This window comes from Hibiscus syriacus, unplaced genomic scaffold (genome assembly GCF_006381635.1).
Source record: "Hibiscus syriacus cultivar Baekdansim isolate YM2019G1 unplaced genomic scaffold, ASM638163v2 tig00116974_pilon, whole genome shotgun sequence".
In the NCBI taxonomy this organism is placed as follows: domain Eukaryota; kingdom Viridiplantae; phylum Streptophyta; class Magnoliopsida; order Malvales; family Malvaceae; genus Hibiscus; species Hibiscus syriacus.
The window spans coordinates 664,470-686,931 of record NW_024063498.1 but is presented as its reverse complement, the minus strand read 5'-3'; the positions used below and the strand labels follow the sequence as shown (position 1 = coordinate 686,931).

The window sequence follows — 22,462 nt, the reverse complement described above, 5'->3', positions numbered from 1 at the left end:
ATGTGAAACTGAACTATGTGATTGTATGAGAAAGATATGAGCCATATGACATGATATATGTGAACATGAGAAAACAAAGTATAAGATATAAGCTATGTGATCCTATGAGAATATGAAAAGAAGCTATGTGACTACATGTATATGTGAAAGAAGCTATGAGCTTATATGACATGTGATATGAAAGTGTATATGTGAAATGATATAAGTGAAAATGCCTATGTTATATGATACGAGAGCTATAGGTATAGTTGGCATGCCAAGAGTCGAGGGTTTACGCGGTCTTTCGGGACATATATGTATTCTTTGGAACATGTATGAGGTCTTTTGAGACACATATTTGGTCCTTGGCATATGTATATGATTCTTAAGGAATTTTCTACGTGGTCCTTAGGGACATCTTATAGCACTACGGTGCAATTCTACGTGGCACCAATTCTATGTGGCACTTCGGTGCATTTATACGAGCTGTGGTGACAACATAGTACACAATCTCAATAGACTCACATATCTTTAGTTCTCCAAAGTGTACATGGGCCAGTAAAGATATAATATAAATAAGAAGTAACATGATTGTTATATAATTATGTAATTGGAAGTGAGTGTATTGGCTGAATGTATTGCATATGTTACATGGTTTAATGCTATAATTTATGATTGTTTGATATGTTGGATTATAAAGAAATAAAATGAGCTTATATGATATGTTATGAGTAATTACTTGAGAAATGTTGTGAACTCCATAAGTATATGTAATGGGGGAGTGAATTATAGGAGTATATGAATAGAATAATTAAGATTGTAGTGTGAAATATACTTTGTGAGTGAAATAATATAATGGAAGCTATATTAGAATAGAGATAAAGTAAATAATATATCAAATAGAAAATATATATATATAGGGATAAGAATAAGAATATATGATAAGCCGTATAGGAAGATTATATATTTCAATGAAAATATTATAGGAGTTAATTTACGATAAGTTACTAAAATATATATGTTTATGTGATAACTTATACGTAAAATGAATTAATAGAATATAAGGAGTTGTTATACAAGAATATGATATAGAACATGTCACCAAAACCTATGAGTATATGATAGATAGAACTTATGGAATACGGGATAAGGTATGTGATTTTGGGATAGGAATTTATGATTAAGAATTATATAGAATAAAGGATTAAATGATAATAGGAAAATGTGATAAGCTGAGTGGGATAAATACACAAGACTTTATGGACATGAAATAATATATAAGCATTGATGATATGATGATGTATATGTATGTATATATTAATTACGTGGAAGTGTATATGAGGTTGTTTGATATGATAGTAGAAAACATGCATTCATTGTTAGGAGTCATGGTTACGTTATATATTTTATATATTCCAGAAAGCGAGAAGAGACGTTAAGAGGATGAAGACATGTCAGCTCTCCTTTACAAAGTTCAGATCATAAAATAAATAGATGTGATTTTGTATTTTATTATGTTGAATATAATTGTCATGTACTAATTGATAGAATTGAATATGCTCTGATAGGATTTGTAAAACCAAACGGTTTCTTTTATGTAAAATATCGAATTTTATTTAACGAAAGTTAAAAAAAATTCATGTTTTTTTAAGAGACAAGTTTTGAAAAGTCAATATGACACCTCGGATTCGTATTCGGGTCAGATACGGGTTGAGAGTGTTACATTTAATGGTATCAGAGCCACGATTTAGCCGATTCGAGACTAAAAACGAAGTCAAAAGTGTTTTAAAAATTATACATGCCAACACAAAGTGCAAAAATTTTATGATTTGATAGTGTAAAGAGTATATTGTCTTGATAATAGAGTTAAAGTGTTATGTTATATTAGATGTATGTTCATAAGAGTTTTCAAAGTGAAGCACAAGGCGATAGACCTGAAGGTAATAACATTCACCTGTCCTGGCCAGGCAGGGAAAAGAGCGGAAACCTCAGGGAGTGCCTATACAAGATTAGAGAATATCTTCATGATGTTGAATGATATTTTGATGTGTTTCCAATTTTATACTTCTATAATTCATAGAATGAATGTATCAAAAAGAGTTGGGAACACCCGAGTTCAAGGGTAAATTTGAGAAAAGTTCTATTGTTATAGACATTTAATTAAATGGTAGGAAGATAATGTTAGAAGGTTTTTATTTCTCCAAATTGAAGAAGTTAAATTGACTAATTTCGTTACTACGTGGGCAAGCTAGAGTATAGTGGACAAATGTCACCTTAAGAACGTTAAAAGATCAAGTGATGTGGTTATTGATTGTAGAAGAGTTCAAGAATAAGTATATAGATGACTAATTTATAGGACGAATAAAGCTTGAATATATGAGATTGAAGCAAGGGAATTACACATGTATGTGTATGAAAGTAAGTTTAATAAGTTAAGCAGATTTGTTACTGAGTTAATTCCGATTAAGAAGGATATATGTGATTGGTTGTTGAGGGCTTACGCCTTAAATTAAAAGAGTGTTAATGGTTTTGAATTTGTACTCGTTTCAAGAAATGGTTAATAGCTTTAAATATTTAGCAAGAGCTCAAAATGAAAGGATTGGAGAACAAAAATCACATATGATTAAGAGAATTAGTGCTTCATAAAGTTAAGCACCATCAAAGAAAGGTAGAGATTCTGGTTTTTAACTTTAAACCAGATATGAATTAGTTGTATTCTCCGCCAGAGAATAAAGCCGATTAGTTCAGATGGATTGGAAATATAGTATTAAAGGAACTTTAATCATTCTGAAATAGAATAGTTTCTTTATAACATGGACAAGATAAAATGGAAGAGATTGATGTTAATTGAAGAATATTAAAAGACCAATGAAGGGTTTAAGAATATGTATATCAGTGATCAGTTATAAGACAAAGGTAAATGGAATGGTTGAATTCGTACCAAAGGAATTGTATTATGGACGAATGAGAATGAATGTTTGATAAGTGATGGAAATAGTGAATGCATTATTTCGACTGAAAAGAATATATATATATATGGATAGTATGATGAAGGTTTAAGGTTATGTTTCTTGGTCAATAAGACATAGTCAGAGGAATAAGAAATTATTTATAGGCGTTAAGAAAGTTCAAATGACAGTTAAATTATACAGTATGTTGATCCAGTTATCAAGAATAAGCATGTTATTTGAAAGGATTAAAGGTTGGGTTTTTATTGTAAGGCAATTAGATTTTGACGAAGGAAATCAATTTATTTAGAGTCTTGAGTAATAAGAGCGAATGTTAATGTTTATATGATAAGTAGCATGATATGTATGTTCAACGGTTAAGAGTAAGTGTACAATAAAAGAAGAGAAAAGATATAAATGAATTAAGTTTTTGAAAATTGAAGGTAAATTAGTAATTGTAATGGTGAAGGAATAAGGTAGAGAAAACAACATGAGAACATTAAAAGATATGATCTTATTAAGGTGTGAAGTGAAAATTCGAGGACGAATTTTCTTAAAAAGATGGGAGATTTGTAACATCCCAAAAGATGGGTCAGTGACTTAAATGCAAATTTTGAAAATTTATGCTCAATTTTGAAATAAGTTAAAAGTTCAGGGACTTTATTAGAAACATTTTGTGATGGATGGTTTAGTAAAGAATGAAAGAAAGAAGGGTAAAATGGTTATTTGACAAGAAAGATTTTTATCTTTCTTTTTGTAGGCTATATAAACGTGGGAAATGGGAGAAGTTTCCAGAGAACTCTCCATTCTTCTTTTTTTTTCTCTTCACCGTGAGAGCCAAAGCAAATGTATGTTGATTTCATCTTGTTAATTCCTTGAATTTATAGGTTGGGTTGGAATAATAGGGTGTTATTGTAACATCCGCAATACCGGGTTAGTGACCAAATTGTAAAGTTTCAGAATTTGGTGACTAAAGTAGAAGAATGAAAGAATTCAATGATTATTTGAATATATATTGAAGGTTATTTGGTAATTATTAAAGGAAATTAAGGGTATTATGGTCATTTGACCAGAAAGATTTTTTATAATTTTTTTAAGGGTAATAAGCACGTATGAAGAAGAGTCCAGAGCATTCTTCAGTTTTCTTCTTCCTCCTCTCCACCGTGAAGCTTGGTATAAGGTAAGTGAGTCTTTAGTTGGTTAATTCTTTCGTTTTAAAGCTTGTTTTGATTCTTGGGATATTAAGAAAGATTAAGGAAAGCTTTAGGGGGCTTAAACCTCAAAGATTAACAAGTTATGAGAAATTAAGAAAAATGAGTTTTTAAGTGAATTTTTGATATGGAAGGAGTTAATAGATTGTGAAGTTGAATTTGACTTGTCAAGGATTAAATTAAGAGGTAGGAAGTGTTAGAATTGGAATTAGAACACATTGGAAATTTGGTATGATTTTTGAATCTTATATGGAAGATAGAATTTTGAGTTTAAAGAAGGGATTATGGAGTAGAAATGAGTTTAAGTATGTGTATGAAAGTTAGGAATATTAAAGGGAATGAAGTATGATGTGTTGAGCTGAAAATGAAGGATTTTCGAGCTCAAAATATGATTTCTGGGCAAGGGGAATCGGTACCCATTCAAGGGGAACCGATACCCCTTCAAACGAACAAGAATTTCCAGTATGTCATGGGGGAACCGATACCCCCATAGGGGGGGAACCGATTCCCCCTAAAGGAAAATTGGGAATATGGATTTAATAAGTTCGTTTAAATTGATAGTATCCAATTACAAGGTGTAGGTATCTAATGATGGTCTCGAAATGTACATTTATGTAGATTCTACGCATAAAGCAATTCCGGAACGTTTGGCAAGTAAGATCGATCAAGGGAAAGATAAGAGATTGAAATTGGCTAGTGAGGCCAGGTGAGTGCATATTAGTTAGTTGATGGTGCTAAATGGAAACAAGACTTGCGACAAGTCTATTTCCTATGTTAGAATGCATGAATATATGATTATAAGTATATGAATGACATGAATTGTATGTATGCATGAATATATGTGTTGACATGCTTTTGAATGTAATGTCATGAGAAGTATGTGCTATATAAGGTATATATATATATACATATGTGAAACTGAACTATGTGACTGCATGAGAAAGATATGAGCCATATGACATGATATAGGTGAACATGAGAAAGCAAAGTATGAGATATAAACTATGTGATCATAGTAAAATATAATTATATTTTTTACATGATAAGTGAAATAAACTGGATAATATTGATCTATAGGATGAAGTGAAAATAGTACACCAACTAGGGGATTTGAACATAAATGATAAGATGAACGTATAAGATAAGCTAGATGGGAAAGATTCATAGGTTTAAATAAAACTATAACACATGGGTTGAATGATAGAAATTTGTGAAGTTATATGAGAAGATTATAAGAGCTATAAGAAATTGAATTAAGTAACATATTAGATTATATATAGAAATAATAGAAGTGAGATATGTTTATAAGTCTGCCCTAGATGAATACGAAATATAAGAGTGCTATATGATTTATATTAGGATAATCTTGAGGATATATATATATATAGATAGATATGAAATGAAATGAAATGAGTTATATGAATACCCAATTATGTGATGAAATGGTGAATTACCTGAACATGTGAATATATATGTTTAAGAGAAGGCATATGATTAAGATATAAGCAATGTGACTATAAGTATATGTGCTTTAAGTGATATGACTTATAAGTATTTCTATTATAATGTTACATGATATGTTATGTATGTTAAAGGAATTATGTGATGGTATGAGAATTGATAGGAAATATATATGTGAAAACAAGTATATGATACTAGACAAAACTTATGACTATAAGCTACGTGAAAGTGTTCTAGGTGTTTCGATATATTATATGAAGTATATGATCTTATGTGAACAAGATATGATAAGTATGTTTATATGAATAAAGGTGATTGGGTGAGAAATGATAGAAATTATATGAAAACATGACATATGTGACATGTGAATTATATGGAAATGATCTACGGGTAAGTGAACTACGTGACTATGTGATCATATGAAAAGAAGCTATGTGATACGTGATATGTGAAAGTGAATTACAAGTTTATGTGTATATTTGAAATGAAATAAATGATAACGCCCATGTTATGTGTCATGAGAACTAGGGGTATAGTTGGCATGCCAAGAGTCGAGGGTTTATTCGGTTCTTTAGGACATATGTATATCCTTTGGAACCTGTGTGAAGTCTTGAAAGACACATACTTGATCCATAGTATATGTATATGATTCTTAAGGAATTCTACGTGGTCCTTATGGACATCATTCTACGGGCACTACGGTGCAATTCTACGGGCACTTCGGTGCAATTCTACGGGGCACTTCGGTGCATTTATACGAGCTGTGGTGACAGCATAGTGCACAACCTCTATAGACTCACATATCGATAGTTCTCACATATATACATGGGCTAATCCAGAGATATGAACAAATATAAGTTAGTGGTATGATAAATGCTATAGAAATTATATGATGTTGTGTGTATAGTGTTTGATTGAAAAAGTATGTGATTATATGATAACATGTGAATGATGAATTATGTGTATGTATGAATTTACTGCGATTAATCTGATATGATTCTATACGATATGAAAAATGCCTGGAATTGCTATAACATGATAGAACAGAACATGCATGTATCAATATATGTTTTAAAGTGCATTATAAGTGGTTATGCCTCACTAAGTCTTCGACTTAGCGTGTGATTGTTTCACACGTAGGTTTCGAGAAGAGTAAGGAGTGATGCGGAGCAAGACAGGTCAGTTTTCCTTACCAAAAGATCAGATCAGAAATATTTGATAAAGTATGTTTTTGGTTATGTATAAAGTGTTGGCATGTAATAAGTCATTAAGTACGAGCACTCTGATAAAGTCTGTATTTTGTTTTAAATAAAGTTTTAAATTTCCCGGGATTTTTCTTAAGAGTCAAGGTTTGAAAAGTCAATGTGACACTTCGGACTCGTATCCGGGTCGGATACGGGTTGGGGGTGTTACATTTAATGGTATCAGAGCCATGGTTTAGCCGATTCTCGGCATAAACCGAAGTCCAAAAGGTCATAAAAGGTGTACATGCCAACATAGATTGAAAAATTTCTGATCTGATAGTGTAAGGAATACGTTGTCTTGCTAATAAAATAAGAATAGTTTAACACAGTAGAAATCCGATCGTGATAATTTCGAAGTAAGTGAAAGGTGATATTCCTGATTGTGATAGCTATTCACTTGCCCTGGCCAGGCAGGATGAAGTGCGGACACCTCAGGAAATGCCTAGTAAGATCAAAAGTTGATTTCAGAAAGCTGAAATCATATCTGAATAATGATAGAAAATTTTCAGTGTTTGGAATTGGAAAAACGATGTAGAGTAGTTTTGCTATTATGTGAATAAGATAGAAGATGGTGAACGGGTGTCACCATAAGAATGTTAAAAAGATCTAATGACGTGATGATTACGTATAGAAGAATTCAAGGATAAGTGTATCAGTGACAAGCGTATAAGATGTATATGTCAGAGCTTATGAGTTCGAAATGAAGGAATAACATTGTGTATAAGCCAGAGCGTTTATATGATAAGGATTTGCAGTTAAGACGGAAAAGTTAGCGTTAGCTAACAAGAATATGCGATGGAAATGTACTGGAATTATAAGATATAAAATATTGTCAGGATATGATAACCAGATCTGCAATGGATCTGGATACAGTTGCATATTTGGATCATAATAATGAGGTATAGTAAAGGAAAAGGAAGTAAGAATTGGTATCTTTAAATAAAGCGGAGGATTGATAAGAAGAGTTTGAGAATGTGTATATCGATGATCAGATTATAAGACACAGGAAGTCAGAATGTTGAGTTTGAGCAAAAGAAATTTCAGGATGTATGAGAATAGGGGTGAAATTGATAAGTTGAGTAAGCGAATTTTAAGATAATTTCGATTTGAAAGGATGTATGTGTTTAGTTGATTAGGGTTTGTACCCTAGATTGAACATATATTATTGACTAGTTGTCAGAGTAAAAGTGATAGAGTTATAAGACTGAAGGAAAAGACAAAGTGGAGTTAATTGATTATGATGTGAATTTGAATATGATTGTATATTCTGAGCAGATAACTATGATGTAGAAACTGAGATAAGTATTTGCATGGAACCTTCAGGAAGGAAAATACAAGTATAAGAAATGATAAAGAATGAAGTTATGTATAAGAAATGGGTTATTAAAGTAATGAGGATGCAATGAAGATTGGTACATAAAGATGAGTATAAGTAATAAGACAAGAGTATGTGAACATGAAAAGAAATATATGATTAATGTATAAGGAATAAGGAATAAAGAAATGAAAGGGATTGATTTAAAGGATCATATACGATAAATATGGAAGTAAGAGGACAATTTTTGATATGGAAATAAGACCAGTGTGCAAGGTGATGTGAAAATATTGTTTGACTCCTTAAAGTATATGTTTAATCACATTGAAGAAGATTTAAAGTTGAGTTTTGGTCAAATGATGACGAAATACAAGTTTGGTATGGTTATAAGGTAATTAAAGATTGATAAAGAATTTGATTGATTAAGGATTTTGAGTGATAAGAACTGATGCTATTGGTTATATGATAAGTAACATGATAAGGATGTATAAAGGAAAAAGGTAGTTGAAGAACTAAGAGAAAGAAGGATTAAGTAAAAGAAGTAACATAAGAACATTAGAAGATATGTTCTTACTAAGTTGTTTAGTGAAAAATTCGAGGACGAATTTTTTTAAAAGGAGGGGAGATTTGTAACATCCGCAATACCGGGTTAGTGACCAAATTGTAAAGTTTCAGAATTTGGTGACTAAAGTAGAAGAATGAAAGAATTCAATGATTATTTGAATATATATTGAAGGTTATTTGGTAATTATTAAAGGAAATTAAGGGTATTATGGTCATTTGACCAGAAAGATTTTTATAATTTTTTTTAAGGGTAATAAGCACGTATGAAGAAGAGTCCAGAGCATTCTTCAGTTTTCTTCTTCCTCCTCTCCACCGTGAAGCTTGGTATAAGGTAAGTGAGTCTTTAGTTGGTTAATTCTTTCGTTTTAAAGCTTGTTTTGATTCTTGGGATATTAAGAAAGATTAAGGAAAGCTTTAGGGGGCTTAAACCTCAAAGATTAACAAGTTATGAGAAATTAAGAAAAATGAGTTTTTAAGTGAATTTTTGATATGGAAGGAGTTAATAGATTGTGAAGTTGAATTTGACTTGTCAAGGATTAAATTAAGAGGTAGGAAGTGTTAGAATTGGAATTAGAACACATTGGAAATTTGGTATGATTTTTGAATCTTATATGGAAGATAGAATTTTGAGTTTAAAGAAGGGATTATGGAGTAGAAATGAGTTTAAGTATGTGTATGAAAGTTAGGAATATTAAAGGGAATGAAGTATGATGTGTTGAGCTGAAAATGAAGGATTTTCGAGCTCAAAATATGATTTCTGGGCAAGGGGAATCGGTACCCATTCAAGGGGAACCGATACCCCTTCAAACGAACAAGAATTTCCAGTATGTCATGGGGGAACCGATACCCCCATAGGGGGGAACCGATTCCCCCTAAAGGAAAATTGGGAATATGGATTTAATAAGTTCGTTTAAATTGATAGTATCCAATTACAAGGTGTAGGTATCTAATGATGGTCTCGAAATGTACATTTATGTAGATTCTACGCATAAAGCAATTCCGGAACGTTTGGCAAGTAAGATCGATCAAGGGAAAGATAAGAGATTGAAATTGGCTAGTGAGGCCAGGTGAGTGCATATTAGTTAGTTGATGGTGCTAAATGGAAACAAGACTTGCGACAAGTCTATTTCCTATGTTAGAATGCATGAATATATGATTATAAGTATATGAATGACATGAATTGTATGTATGCATGAATATATGTGTTGACATGCTTTTGAATGTAATGTCATGAGAAGTATGTGCTATATAAGGTATATATATATATACATATGTGAAACTGAACTATGTGACTGCATGAGAAAGATATGAGCCATATGACATGATATAGGTGAACATGAGAAAGCAAAGTATGAGATATAAACTATGTGATCATAGTAAAATATAATTATATTTTTTTACATGATAAGTGAAATAAACTGGATAATATTGATCTATAGGATGAAGTGAAAATAGTACACCAACTAGGGGATTTGAACATAAATGATAAGATGAACGTATAAGATAAGCTAGATGGGAAAGATTCATAGGTTTAAATAAAACTATAACACATGGGTTGAATGATAGAAATTTGTGAAGTTATATGAGAAGATTATAAGAGCTATAAGAAATTGAATTAAGTAACATATTAGATTATATAGAAATAATAGAAGTGAGATATGTTTATAAGTCTGCCCTAGATGAATACGAAATATAAGAGTGCTATATGATTTATATTAGGATAATCTTGAGGATATATATATATAGATAGATATGAAATGAAATGAAATGAGTTATATGAATACCCAATTATGTGATGAAATGGTGAATTACCTGAACATGTGAATATATGTTTAAGAGAAGGCATATGATTAAGATATAAGCAATGTGACTATAAGTATATGTGCTTTAAGTGATATGACTTATAAGTATTTCTATTATAATGTTACATGATATGTTATGTATGTTAAAGGAATTATGTGATGGTATGAGAATTGATAGGAAATATATATGTGAAAACAAGTATATGATACGAGACAAAACTTATGACTATAAGCTACGTGAAAGTGTTCTAGGTGTTTCGATATATTATATGAAGTATATGATCTTATGTGAACAAGATATGATAAGTATGTTTATATGAATAAAGGTGATTGGGTGAGAAATGATAGAAATTATATGAAAACATGACATATGTGACATGTGAATTATATGGAAATGATCTACGGGTAAGTGAACTACGTGACTATGTGATCATATGAAAAGAAGCTATGTGATACGTGATATGTGAAAGTGAATTACAAGTTTATGTGTATATTTGAAATGAAATAAATGATAACGCCCATGTTATGTGTCATGAGAGCTAGGGGTATAGTTGGCATGCCAAGAGTCGAGGGTTTATTCGGTTCTTTAGGACATATGTATATCCTTTGGAACCTGTGTGAAGTCTTGAAAGACACATACTTGATCCATAGTATATGTATATGATTCTTAAGGAATTCTACGTGGTCCTTATGGACATCATTCTACGGGCACTACGGTGCAATTCTACGGGCACTTCGGTGCAATTCTACGGGGCACTTTGGTGCATTTATACGAGCTGTGGTGACAGCATAGTGCACAACCTCTATAGACTCACATATCGATAGTTCTCACATATATACATGGGCTAATCCAGAGATATGAACAAATATAAGTTAGTGGTATGATAAATGCTATAGAAATTATATGATGTTGTGTGTATAGTGTTTGATTGAAAAAGTATGTGATTATATGATAACATGTGAATGATGAAGTATGTGTATGTATGAATTTACTGCGATTAATCTGATATGATTCTATACGATATGAAAAATGCCTGGAATTGCTATAACATGATAGAACAGAACATGCATGTATCAATATATGTTTTAAAGTGCATTATAAGTGGTTATGCCTCACTAAGTCTTCGACTTAGCGTGTGATTGTTTCACACGTAGGTTTCGAGAAGAGTAAGGAGTGATGCGGAGCAAGACAGGTCAGTTTTCCTTACCAAAAGATCAGATCAGAAATATTTGATAAAGTATGTTTTTGGTTATGTATAAAGTGTTGGCATGTAATAAGTCATTAAGTACGAGCACTCTGATAAAGTCTGTATTTTGTTTTAAATAAAGTTTTAAATTTCCCGGGATTTTTCTTAAGAGTCAAGGTTTGAAAAGTCAATGTGACACTTCGGACTCGTATCCGGGTCGGATACGGGTTGGGGGTGTTACAGTTATATAAGCTTAAGGAAACTTATATAAACTTAAAACAATAAGATGAGTGAGTTATGATAGGATTTGTAAAAAGAGTTTTAAAGATGAATTTTGTTATGGTTTGGTTTTTAGGGTTTTGATGATATTTTTGACTTGATATAAGAAGAATTAAGAAGTCTAAAGCATTAGAATTGAATTTGGATCATGTTGATATTTTGGTACGATTATTAGCTTTAAGAATCTGGATGAAATATAGGAGATTAAAAGGTGTTGGAATGCTAGAAATTAGTTATAATGGTTATAGATGAGTTTGATAGCATAATAAAGGGTTTATACATAAAAAAATTGGGTAAAGTATTGAGGAATTTTGGGTGAAATAACCTATTCTGGGCAGGTGCATCGGTACACTATGAATATGCACCGATGCACTAAGACCAATTTTGAAGGTACATCGATACATTAAGGGGTGCATTGATGCATGGGTATTTCGAACCTAATTTATGTACTGATGCATACATAGTGCATTGGTACACCCCTAAAGAAAAAAGTGAATATTGGTATGTCAAATTCATTCATGTTATTAGCATCAAATTACAAGGTGTAAATATCTGATAATTACCTTAAAATGTATATTTATGTAGATATCGAGCACGAACAAGTTCCGGAACGATTATCAAGTTAAGATTCGATCGAAAGAGAGGAAATCATAAAAGTGGATTGGAACTTAGTGAGGCCAAGGTGAGTGCATATTAGTTAGTTTAGGGTGTTAAATGGAAACAAGACTTGCGATAAGTCTATTTCCTATGTTAGAATGCATGAATATATGATTATATGTATATGGATGACATGAATTGTATGTATGCATAATTATGTGTGTTAACATGCTTTTGTATGTAATGATATAAGAAGTATGTGCTCTGTGATGTTTATATATATGAACATATGTGAAACTGAACTATGTGGCTGTATGAGAAAGATATGAGTCATATGACATGATATATGTGAACATGAGAAAACAAAGTATAAGATATGAGCTATGTGATCCTATGAGAATATGAAAAAAAGCTATGTGACTACATGTATATGTGAAAGAAGCTATGAACTTATATGACATGTGATATAAAAGTGTATATATGAAATGATATAAGTGAAAATGCCCATGTTATATGATATGAGAGCTATAGGTATAGTTGGAACATGTATGAGGTCTTTTGAGACACATATTTGGTCCTTGGCATATGTATATGATTCTTAAGGAATTTTCTACGTGGTCCTTAGGGACATCTTATATAGCACTACGGTGAAATTCTACGCGGCACTTCGGTGCAATTCTACGTGGCACTTCGGTGCATTTATATGAGCTGTGGTGACAGCATAATGCACAACCTCAATAGACTCACATATCTTTAGTTCTCCAAAGTGTACATGGGTCAGTAAAGATATAATATAAATAAGAAGTAATATGATTGTTATATAATTATGTAATTGGAAGTGAGTGTATTGGTTGAATGTATTGCACATGTTACATGGTTTAATGTTATAATTTATGATTGTTTGATATGTTGGATTATAAGGAAATAAAATGAGCTTATATGATAATTTATGAGTAATTACTTGAGAAATGTTGTGAACTCCATAAGTATATGTAATGGGGGAGTGAATTATAGGAGTATATGAATAGAATAATTAAGATTGTAGTGTGAAATATATTTTGTGAGTGAAATAGTATAATGGAAGCTATACTAGAATAGAGATAAAGTAAATAATATATCAAATAGAAAATATATATATATATATAGGGATAAGAATAAGAATATATGAGATAAGTCGTATAGGAAGACTATATATTTCAATGAAAATATTATCGGAGTTAATTTACGATAAGTTACTAAAATATATATGTTTATGTGATAACTTATACGAAAAATGAATTAATGGTATATAAGGAGTTGTTATACAAGAATATGATATAGAACATGTCACCAAAACCTATGGGTATATGATAGATAGAACTTATGAAATAAGGGATAAAATATGTGATTTTGGGATAGGAATTTATGATTAAGAATTATATAGAAGAAAGGATTAAATGATAATAGGAAAATGTGATAAGCTGAGTGGGATAAATACACAAGACTTTATGGACATGAAACAATATATAAACATAGATGATATGATGATGTATATGTATGTATATATTCATTACATGGAAGTGTATATGAGGTTGTTTGATATGATAGTAGAAAATTTGCATTCATTGTTAGGAGTCATGGTTACGTTATATATTTTATATGCCTCACTAAGTCATCGACTTAGTGTGTGAGTGTTTCACACGTAGGTTCCGAAAAGCGAGAAGAGACGTTAAGAGGAGGAAGACAGGTCAGCTCTCCTTTACAAAGTTCAGATCAGAAAATAAATAGATGTGATTTTGTATTTTATTATGTTGAATATAGTTGGCATATACTAATTGATAGAGTTGAATATGCTCTGATAGGATTTGTAAAACCAAACGGTTTCTTTTATGTAAAATAACGAATTTTATTTAACGAAAGTTAAAAAAAAATCATGTTTTTTTAAAGAGACAAGTTTTGAAAAGTCAATGTGACACATCAGATTCGTATTCGGGTCAGATACGGGTTGAGGGTGTTACCTGCATGGTGTGTATGTCAAGACGATGCAAGTTGATAGGCCATAATAGAAAGAATGATGTAGATTGATCCTTCCCACCACTACTGGTACGCAGCTAAACCATTAATCTAATCAACAAATTATGTTCTAGACATCCTCATATCTGCCATGCAAATGACCAAGTCTCCCCTGCAAACAAGACTAATTATCTGAATAATTGCACAAAGAATCCACAATCAACTGAAACCCTTGCCAGTTAATACAGTGTCAAATGGAGAATTATGTACTGATGAGCACCAATGTTATCTCCTTGAAAACATCATAAAGTAACAGATACTGCTTATTGAAATATATACTAATAAAAGAAAATGATATTATCTCCATTAATAAACAATAAAGCTGTGCTCAGCTTTGCTTACATAAGGAGGAAGAATTCTGGGTTTATTTTTTACACAACTCATCATAAAATAAATTATTAAGTTTGGTGAAGAAAACCAAGAGCGCCAAGCCGCCATTGATTTGCCAATATCTTTCCAAGGTATCACCACTTGAGCTTTGCTGGGAAATACTGAAACAGAAATGGACAAATTTTCAATTTCTAAACACAAAAACTGAAATTCATCCATTAAATTGAATCGAAACGCAGAATTTTACTGACCTTTTCAATAAGTGAAAGATAATACGGCTTCACTTCCTCAACGTCAACAGGGACTTTGCTCTTGCTGTAGAGGTCATATTTGCTGTAAAATTAACATTTTCATCAAACGGACGGAATCGTAAATTTTTCGGATCAAATCGTCGCAAGCTCTAACATATGTAAAATTAAACATTTGAAACGTACTTGAAGATTCTCAGCCACTTCAAATTTTCCTTGTCCTCATCGTTAAGAAACTGCATGTATGCTTCTTCCTTATGTAAAGCTGCATGATTATTTTTTAATTAATGATGGTATTAAATAATAATTTTAATTTAAAATATAGACTAAATCGAAGCTTTATAAACACATGTATATATGTTCTTACGATAAAGTGAATGATATCGGATAATGAACAGCCCTGCCGAAGGTAGAGTGGTTCCATTTTCCTTTGCCACCAAATACATGTAATCATCATGCCCCCATGAAATGGTAACATTATCAAGCCCACAGCCATCGGAGTAAATTCCGTTCTTACTTTTGTAATTGGGATTGCTGTGATCTGGGTTTTCCTTAAAATACTGAAAATAAAATAAAGAATTTTAATTTATTATACCGTAAAGATGATCATTTTGTAACTTTTGAAAATTCAGTGACCAGAACAATCATTTTAAATAAGATGGTGTATTTTACCCTGTAATTTTTCAAGGAAGAGGGAGAAATACCTTGTGGTGAATATTGGCTTCGTCAAAGGCACACCCAAGAGGAAATGTATCGCCTACAACATTGGACATTGGTTAATTACTTAATTAGATTGGATTACTCAAAAATCATAATTAAAAATCTAATTTGAACTATATTATGATCTAAACTCACCAACAACAGCCCATTGTGGAAGCCCTCCAAACTTGGGTAGAAGAAGGACCTTACCAAGATCTACACGAAAGTAAGAAAAATAAATATATTTGAATATATATTCGATATGTATAGGATAGAGTTTGATATTTTTTAAATAAGATCTCGAATGTGAACGTACCGTGAATGAGAGCAGTCAAATGCAGCCAATCTTCATTGGGGTAATCTTTTCTAATTGCTTCAGACGATTGCAACAAGTGCTGGATTTGAGGTTCATCCAGATCAGGGTCACTGTCATCCACAACCTCATTCAACAACTCACAGCATTCCCATATGCTCATTTCCATCCTATCCAGCTTTGAATATTCTTTTCTCACCTTTTGCACCTATATAGTCTTCGAATCTTAACATTATGAATGATTAAATTAAATCCAGAGAAATGTATTTTTAATGGTATTCGATACAGATTAATCGACTAGCCGGAAACATTATATTCTAACATATTTTATGTTTTTTTTCCCTTACAAAATCATATGTCTGATTAATATGTTGCTGTCTGTAGAATTCCTCCACGCTCTTTTGCCTTTCACTTTCTGCATTGTAATCCCTAAAGGAGTTGCCGAATGAATTGATCTCCGGTGCAAAAAATCCATCTCCCGATAAAGATTTCGGCACCGGAAATCCACCGTCCAACACCAATTCCTTGGTTTCCTCGACAAGATTCTGGGAATCTGCTTGAGACACCGTTAGAACATAAAACAAATGCAATAAGTGATCATTGCTGCAAATTCCATGAAAAGGAAAAATAAAAGAAACAATGAACGGTACCTAGCGCAGGCTTCTCGATGAGGATAGTCATTTTCCCTCCGAGAAAATGTTTGGAAAAAAAGAAGAAGAAGAAGAAAGAGACGAGAAAACTGCTGTCTGAAAAGCCAAAAATGAACCAATAATCCGTTCAAGTTGTTGCTGTTGTGTGATCTGGTAGATATTAGGGGGGATTTTATAGTAAAACCAGTACAGGTCCTTCCTTGTCAATTGGAATTTTTTGTGTCCTCAACTGAAAACCTTTATATACTAACAAACAAGGGAAAAAGTCCTTCCCTGTCATTTGGAATGTTTCATGTCCTTAACTGAAAATAAAAATCCGTTCTTTACTTTCTTTACCAAGCACTTTATTTTATCTAAACGAAACAAAGTTGACAGATTATGATCTAATCACACTAGACTCCCTCGCGCGTGAATTCAATATCCAATCATATTCTTCCACGTATAGAACTAATACCTTTACGCGGTCTTTTATACAGCTTTGAAATATCTGTCTTTTGGCGCGATAAGATCACACGTCAGCCCTCCGACAGTTTTATCTAATAAATAAATCAGTTTAATAATACATTTATTTGTTAAATTATTTATAAATTTATTATTAATACTTTTTATTATTTTAAACACTCTTTAGATATATACGATATTGATTAAATTTGATTTTAAAATAAAAATATCTGATCATTAGTATTTTAATTGATTAAAAAATGGAGTAGGAAGCTGACTCAGCTATACGTGGATGACGTATCTTATAATAAGCTGACTCAGCTATACGTGGATAACGTATCTTACAATAAGCTGACGCAGCGTCTAGTCATGACCAATGAATATCTTGACTTTTTTGTGGTGGAAGAAGTGGATGGTGGAGTAGGTTGCAAGTCAACGGCTGAGTTGTGTTTGCTGATGCATACATCCCGTCCTTCATCTTTTATCAATAAAATAAGAAACACATGATGAAATAGAAAGATCATAAACGGTTCCTATTCCGATAAAAACTATAAAAGGTGTTTGGTTTAGGTAATCTGAGATTAATCTGAGATTATCGGGAGAATGAAATCTCATTATCTCGTTTGGTTGTCTAATATTCTCAGCCTTCTGTAATCTTTTATTATTAATAATGGATTTTTTGTGGTATATTATCGGAAATGTTATTATCTTCCTTCTCTTAGGTATTGTTGGATTACCGGTATTTTGGACTAAAATTCCCTTAAAATTTATTTTTTTTCGAATAATAAAAATTCTACGAATGTTTAATTACAAATTTATCTTTAAACTATTTTAGATTTACCAAAAAAAGCCTATAATTAGAATTTTATATAAAGTGCAGGGGTTAAAATAAAATTTTACCCTTTCATTAAACTTATTTATCTTTTCAATTTTGTAAAAAAAATATAAATTTTATGAATTTAAATTTTTTAAAGAAAATATATAAATTAATTATAGTAATATTATAGTAGAATTAAACTTGTTAAAAAAACAAATATATAATAAAGATAATTTGGTAAAATATACATTCCAATAATCTTTTATTTCTTTAACCAAACACGGTAATCTTACATTCATACTAAATCAATCAAACACAAAATACAATATTTCTAGTAATCTTATTCCCTGATAATCTTTTATTCCTGATAATCTTACATTCCGTTAACCAAACGCACCCTAGAGCAAATGAGACCCATTTTGACGAGGGATCTCTCCTTCCTTCTCTAATAAAATATTGTGTCATTTTCGCATTAAGATTTTACCTTTTTTTTCCATTGAGATGCTAATTTGTCACTCAATTTGTATAATAGGTTGTATAATATTGGAATTGGACCCCATCCCTTTCTCCCGGAAATGAGACTTTCGAAGTGAGTCGTGACTCGAAATACAATTTACTGATGTAACACGCACTACCCGGTTAGACTCTGGAATCCTTAATTAAGGAGTTAGGATAAAATTATTAATATTAAAATGATTAAATTGAATTAATAAATTTCAAGAGGATCTTAAAAACAATTTTTCCATTTCATCTAGGGGCTGCCCCTGCTTGTCCCCTTTAGATTTGCTCCTCATCTGGAGTTAGAAGTTTATTAGAATAAATTTAATCATTAGAAAGATTATTTATTCAAACTTCAGTGTTAATGTTCTTGTTCATTTTATGATCAATATTATAATGATGTGTATTAATATCGTACTGGGTAATTTTATTTATTTAAGAAAATAATATAAGATCGTGTTAATTTAGATATCAATAATAATTTAAGAGTGTGTTAACATTGTATTGAACATTAATTCGAATTACTAAAGTATTAGTGATTGTAGATGTAGTTTACCTTTTATTACACATTATGTACTATTGGCACAGTCTAATAGATTTAACGAAAGTGTGTCTCATATGCTCTTATAGGGACTATGAGAAGGAAAGCTTGATAAATGTCTTATTATATATATAGGCTCGTCTGAAGAAAGGGCAATACGAGAAGCTAACCAAGACAGTGATGAGCATCTGGTGATGCTCCGAGCTACTCGCTGAGTGTGTTGACGAGAGCGATCCTGATCCTGACGAGCCACAGGTCGAACACCTCCCCTATTGTGCCGAAGCCATCCGCAGGTTACCTGAATTAAGACTGGCTCCATCCCACTGCCCTCATCCACGGTTTGTCCCCTCCCCAACACTGACAGAACAATACAAACACTAGTGCCCGTCATGCTGATGTTTAGCTTTGTTTTCTTCATTGCAGACTTGGGGAAAGTTCTGTTGCATCCCTCGTTTGGGGGCGTGGGCTCACCCACGATGGGCTGTCGTTGCTACGTTTTGATCCTTTGTTATCAATTTAGTGAAGCCGTACTATCTCTCCCTCATCCAAAACGAAATACACCATATTCTATTTTTATATCTGTTGTACCTCCCGTGCAGACTCTCAAGAACGTCATTCGAATATCACATTTTTGTTTATTATTTATTTAAAGTTTCATATTTATTAAATGACCACTTTTTCTTTATTAAATTTTGGATACATAATTCGTCAGGGATAAACTTAATATGTATTGCAATTACAGGCTTAACATCAATCACCTTATAATCAAAGTATTTATACTCAAAGAAAGATGGAAGATGAAATCTCTCTATTTTTCTCTTTCAAGCTCCATCTATATTAAAAGTCTTTTCTAGTATGTTCTCTCTCCAATATAATATTTCTTTTCTATTTTGTGTTCTCTCTCTAATATAGAAAAATATTGATTAATGATTATTTTCTCACTGATCATAGTTCTACGTTTAAATCAAAAGGAAGAAGTGTTAACGGCCGACGAATCTATTTTACTCTACGTGTAATTAGTAATTATTTGTCTCCAAATCTGTTTATTTATCCATTTTTATTGTAGTACTGGCGAAAGGAATAAGGTCCTATGAATGAAGCTGTGCAAGCAATCCCCAACATGTATGCCATAGGAGTTATTTTGCAATGGCACCAGTTTACATATGTTTATGTCGTCCAGTTCAATTAAGTGTCAGTGCTCTGGTAGCTAAGTTGTTTATTTTTGCTGATTAAATTTATTTCAGTTGATTAACAAAAGATATTATTGTATTTACGATTAAAATTATATATTTAATTCGAGTTGTATAATTTTTTAAAAATGATATATTTTATTAAATAAATGTTATAATTATGATATTTTGTAATATTGAATTTAAATTATTAAATTAAATGAAAAAAGAAAAACACTAAACTTTGTGAATCCTATAGCTTACTAGGAGGTAATAAATATGACCCTTTCGGCCATTAGGAAGATTAAAAAGGACAATTAAAGCTCCACCGCCTTTGGAACACGTAGGACCTACCTGGATTAATTATTCCTGAGCCTCGATCACCTCACAGCTGTGTCACCGTAGCATTTCCGGGACGTCTCATCTATATGCCACGTTGCTGGAATGCTTTAAACGTGGCGATCTTTCAAGCAACCTTCAAATATTGTCGAAACAACAGGCACCGTGAGTCCAACACTTATATTCATTTTTTACCGCTGTAAAAAGTGCAAACATACAAAAACAGAGCTCTAGAATTTACCCCACCACAGTTAAAGCACCCATTTCACATCGTCATCTTCTACGTTATATAAAGCAACCAAACCCGTTCACCAGTATTTAATTTACATACCATACTTAACAATGATCGGAGCAACTCATCGTCCAGATCGAACGGTCCTCGTTCCACCTTGGCCGAACTACGATGATGATCCAACGGCAGAAGTTTACTCTCCCCTCAAATACGATGCTGCCGGCAGCCCGTTTTACATACAGGAAGAATTAGCAGCGCTACAACGTTACTTGCCGTCGAACGAACCGGATGCCCGATTGGATTCCGAGATTCCGGGTCTGAACAACCCGTATTCACCGGTTAATGCTAGCTCGTGCGATCATTTCAGGATGTTCGAGTTCAAAGTACGAAGATGTGCACGTGGCAAGTCACATGACTGGGTTGAATGTCCGTACGCTCATCCTGGTGAAAAAGCTCGCCGGAGAGACCCGAGGAAGTATCATTACTCTTGTAATCCTTGCCCTGATTTTAAGAAAGGGAGCTGTTGGAAAGGTGACTCTTGCGAGTTCGCTCATGGCGTTTTTGAGTGCTGGTTACACCCGGATCGTTACCGTACTCAGTTATGCAAAGACGGGTTGGGTTGTAAGCGTCGGGTTTGTTTCTTTGCTCACAGTCCGGACCAGCTCAGGGTCGTGGAATCAGCTGATTCATATGATGGTTCCCGTTCACCTTCTTGTGCAAAACCGCTGCCTTTTTCGCCTCCGGTGAGTCCTCGTGTTGAGCCTTCACCGCCTATGTCTCGGTCGATGAGTCGATCACTGGGTTCAACTTACATGAACGAGATGGTAGCTTCTTTAAGGAACTTGAAACTTGGTAGTCAACCTTTAACTTCTTGGAACACACAAGTAGGCTGTTATTCACCTCCTCCTCCTGGGTTCGGGTCTCCGAGAGAGGCGGTGGTTCGACCCGGGTTCTGCAGCCTTCCTAATACGCCTACTCCTGGGATTGGGTACTCGGACATATGGGAAAAAGCCTGTGAAGAAGAGCCAGTGGCGGAGCGAGTCGAGTCTGGGAGGAATATACGTGCCATGATGTTCGAGAAACTGAGTAAAGAGAATTCCTTGCTCAGGGATTGATTCGGGTTACGTCTTGTCGTTTTCGTTGATTTCTGATGGATTTCGAATTTTATTCTCGGTGTTAAAAGCATCTGAGAAGAAAACTGGAATGTTTGTTCCCTAATTCAGGAATCCGTGTAATTAATCTCATATATTTTAAAATTCATCTGTGTAATTAAATTTTAGACAGATGAATTCTTTCTTATCGTATATTTTAAAATTAATCTCATGATCATTTGAAGAAATTAAATTTTATTGATTTTTATGAAAATTTAATTAAGCAAATATTTTAATACTGATCCCTATTCATAATAAATGGCAATCGAAGAAATTAGTAGTTACAATATTACAAATGAGAAGAGACAATTACTTTATCATTTTATTAATAATTTAATTATTCAGTGTCTTAATTAAGAATCAAAAGCATTAAAATATTTTAAAATTTAATATTA

General features: G+C 32.4%; 2 protein-coding genes across 3 annotated transcripts; one reads left to right on the top strand and one right to left on the bottom strand.

Moving 5' to 3' along the window:
• Positions 1–15,008: 15,008 nt before the first annotated feature.
• On the bottom strand, positions 15,009–17,038 carry LOC120192310 (inositol oxygenase 2-like). Of its 2 annotated transcripts, none has more exons than XM_039195101.1 (9): positions 16,880–17,038; positions 16,577–16,794; positions 16,233–16,437; positions 16,073–16,132; positions 15,922–15,974; positions 15,585–15,777; positions 15,404–15,482; positions 15,221–15,302; positions 15,009–15,130 (listed from the first exon to the last, which is right to left on the bottom strand). In XM_039195101.1, the coding sequence occupies exons 1-9, from the start codon at positions 16,908–16,910 to the stop codon at positions 15,104–15,106; spliced, it is 948 nt and encodes a 315-aa protein (XP_039051032.1). In that variant the 5' UTR covers positions 16,911–17,038; the 3' UTR covers positions 15,009–15,103. The 2 variants fall into 2 exon arrangements, with proteins under 2 accessions (XP_039051032.1, XP_039051033.1); XM_039195102.1 differs by having other exon boundaries at positions 16,577–16,782; positions 16,880–16,997.
• Positions 17,039–20,996: 3,958 nt separating this feature from the next.
• LOC120192347 (zinc finger CCCH domain-containing protein 20-like) lies at positions 20,997–22,126 on the top strand. Its single transcript, XM_039195135.1, has one exon. The coding sequence runs from the start codon at positions 21,027–21,029 to the stop codon at positions 22,029–22,031; it is 1,005 nt and encodes a 334-aa protein (XP_039051066.1). The 5' UTR covers positions 20,997–21,026; the 3' UTR covers positions 22,032–22,126.
• Positions 22,127–22,462: the final 336 nt, after the last annotated feature.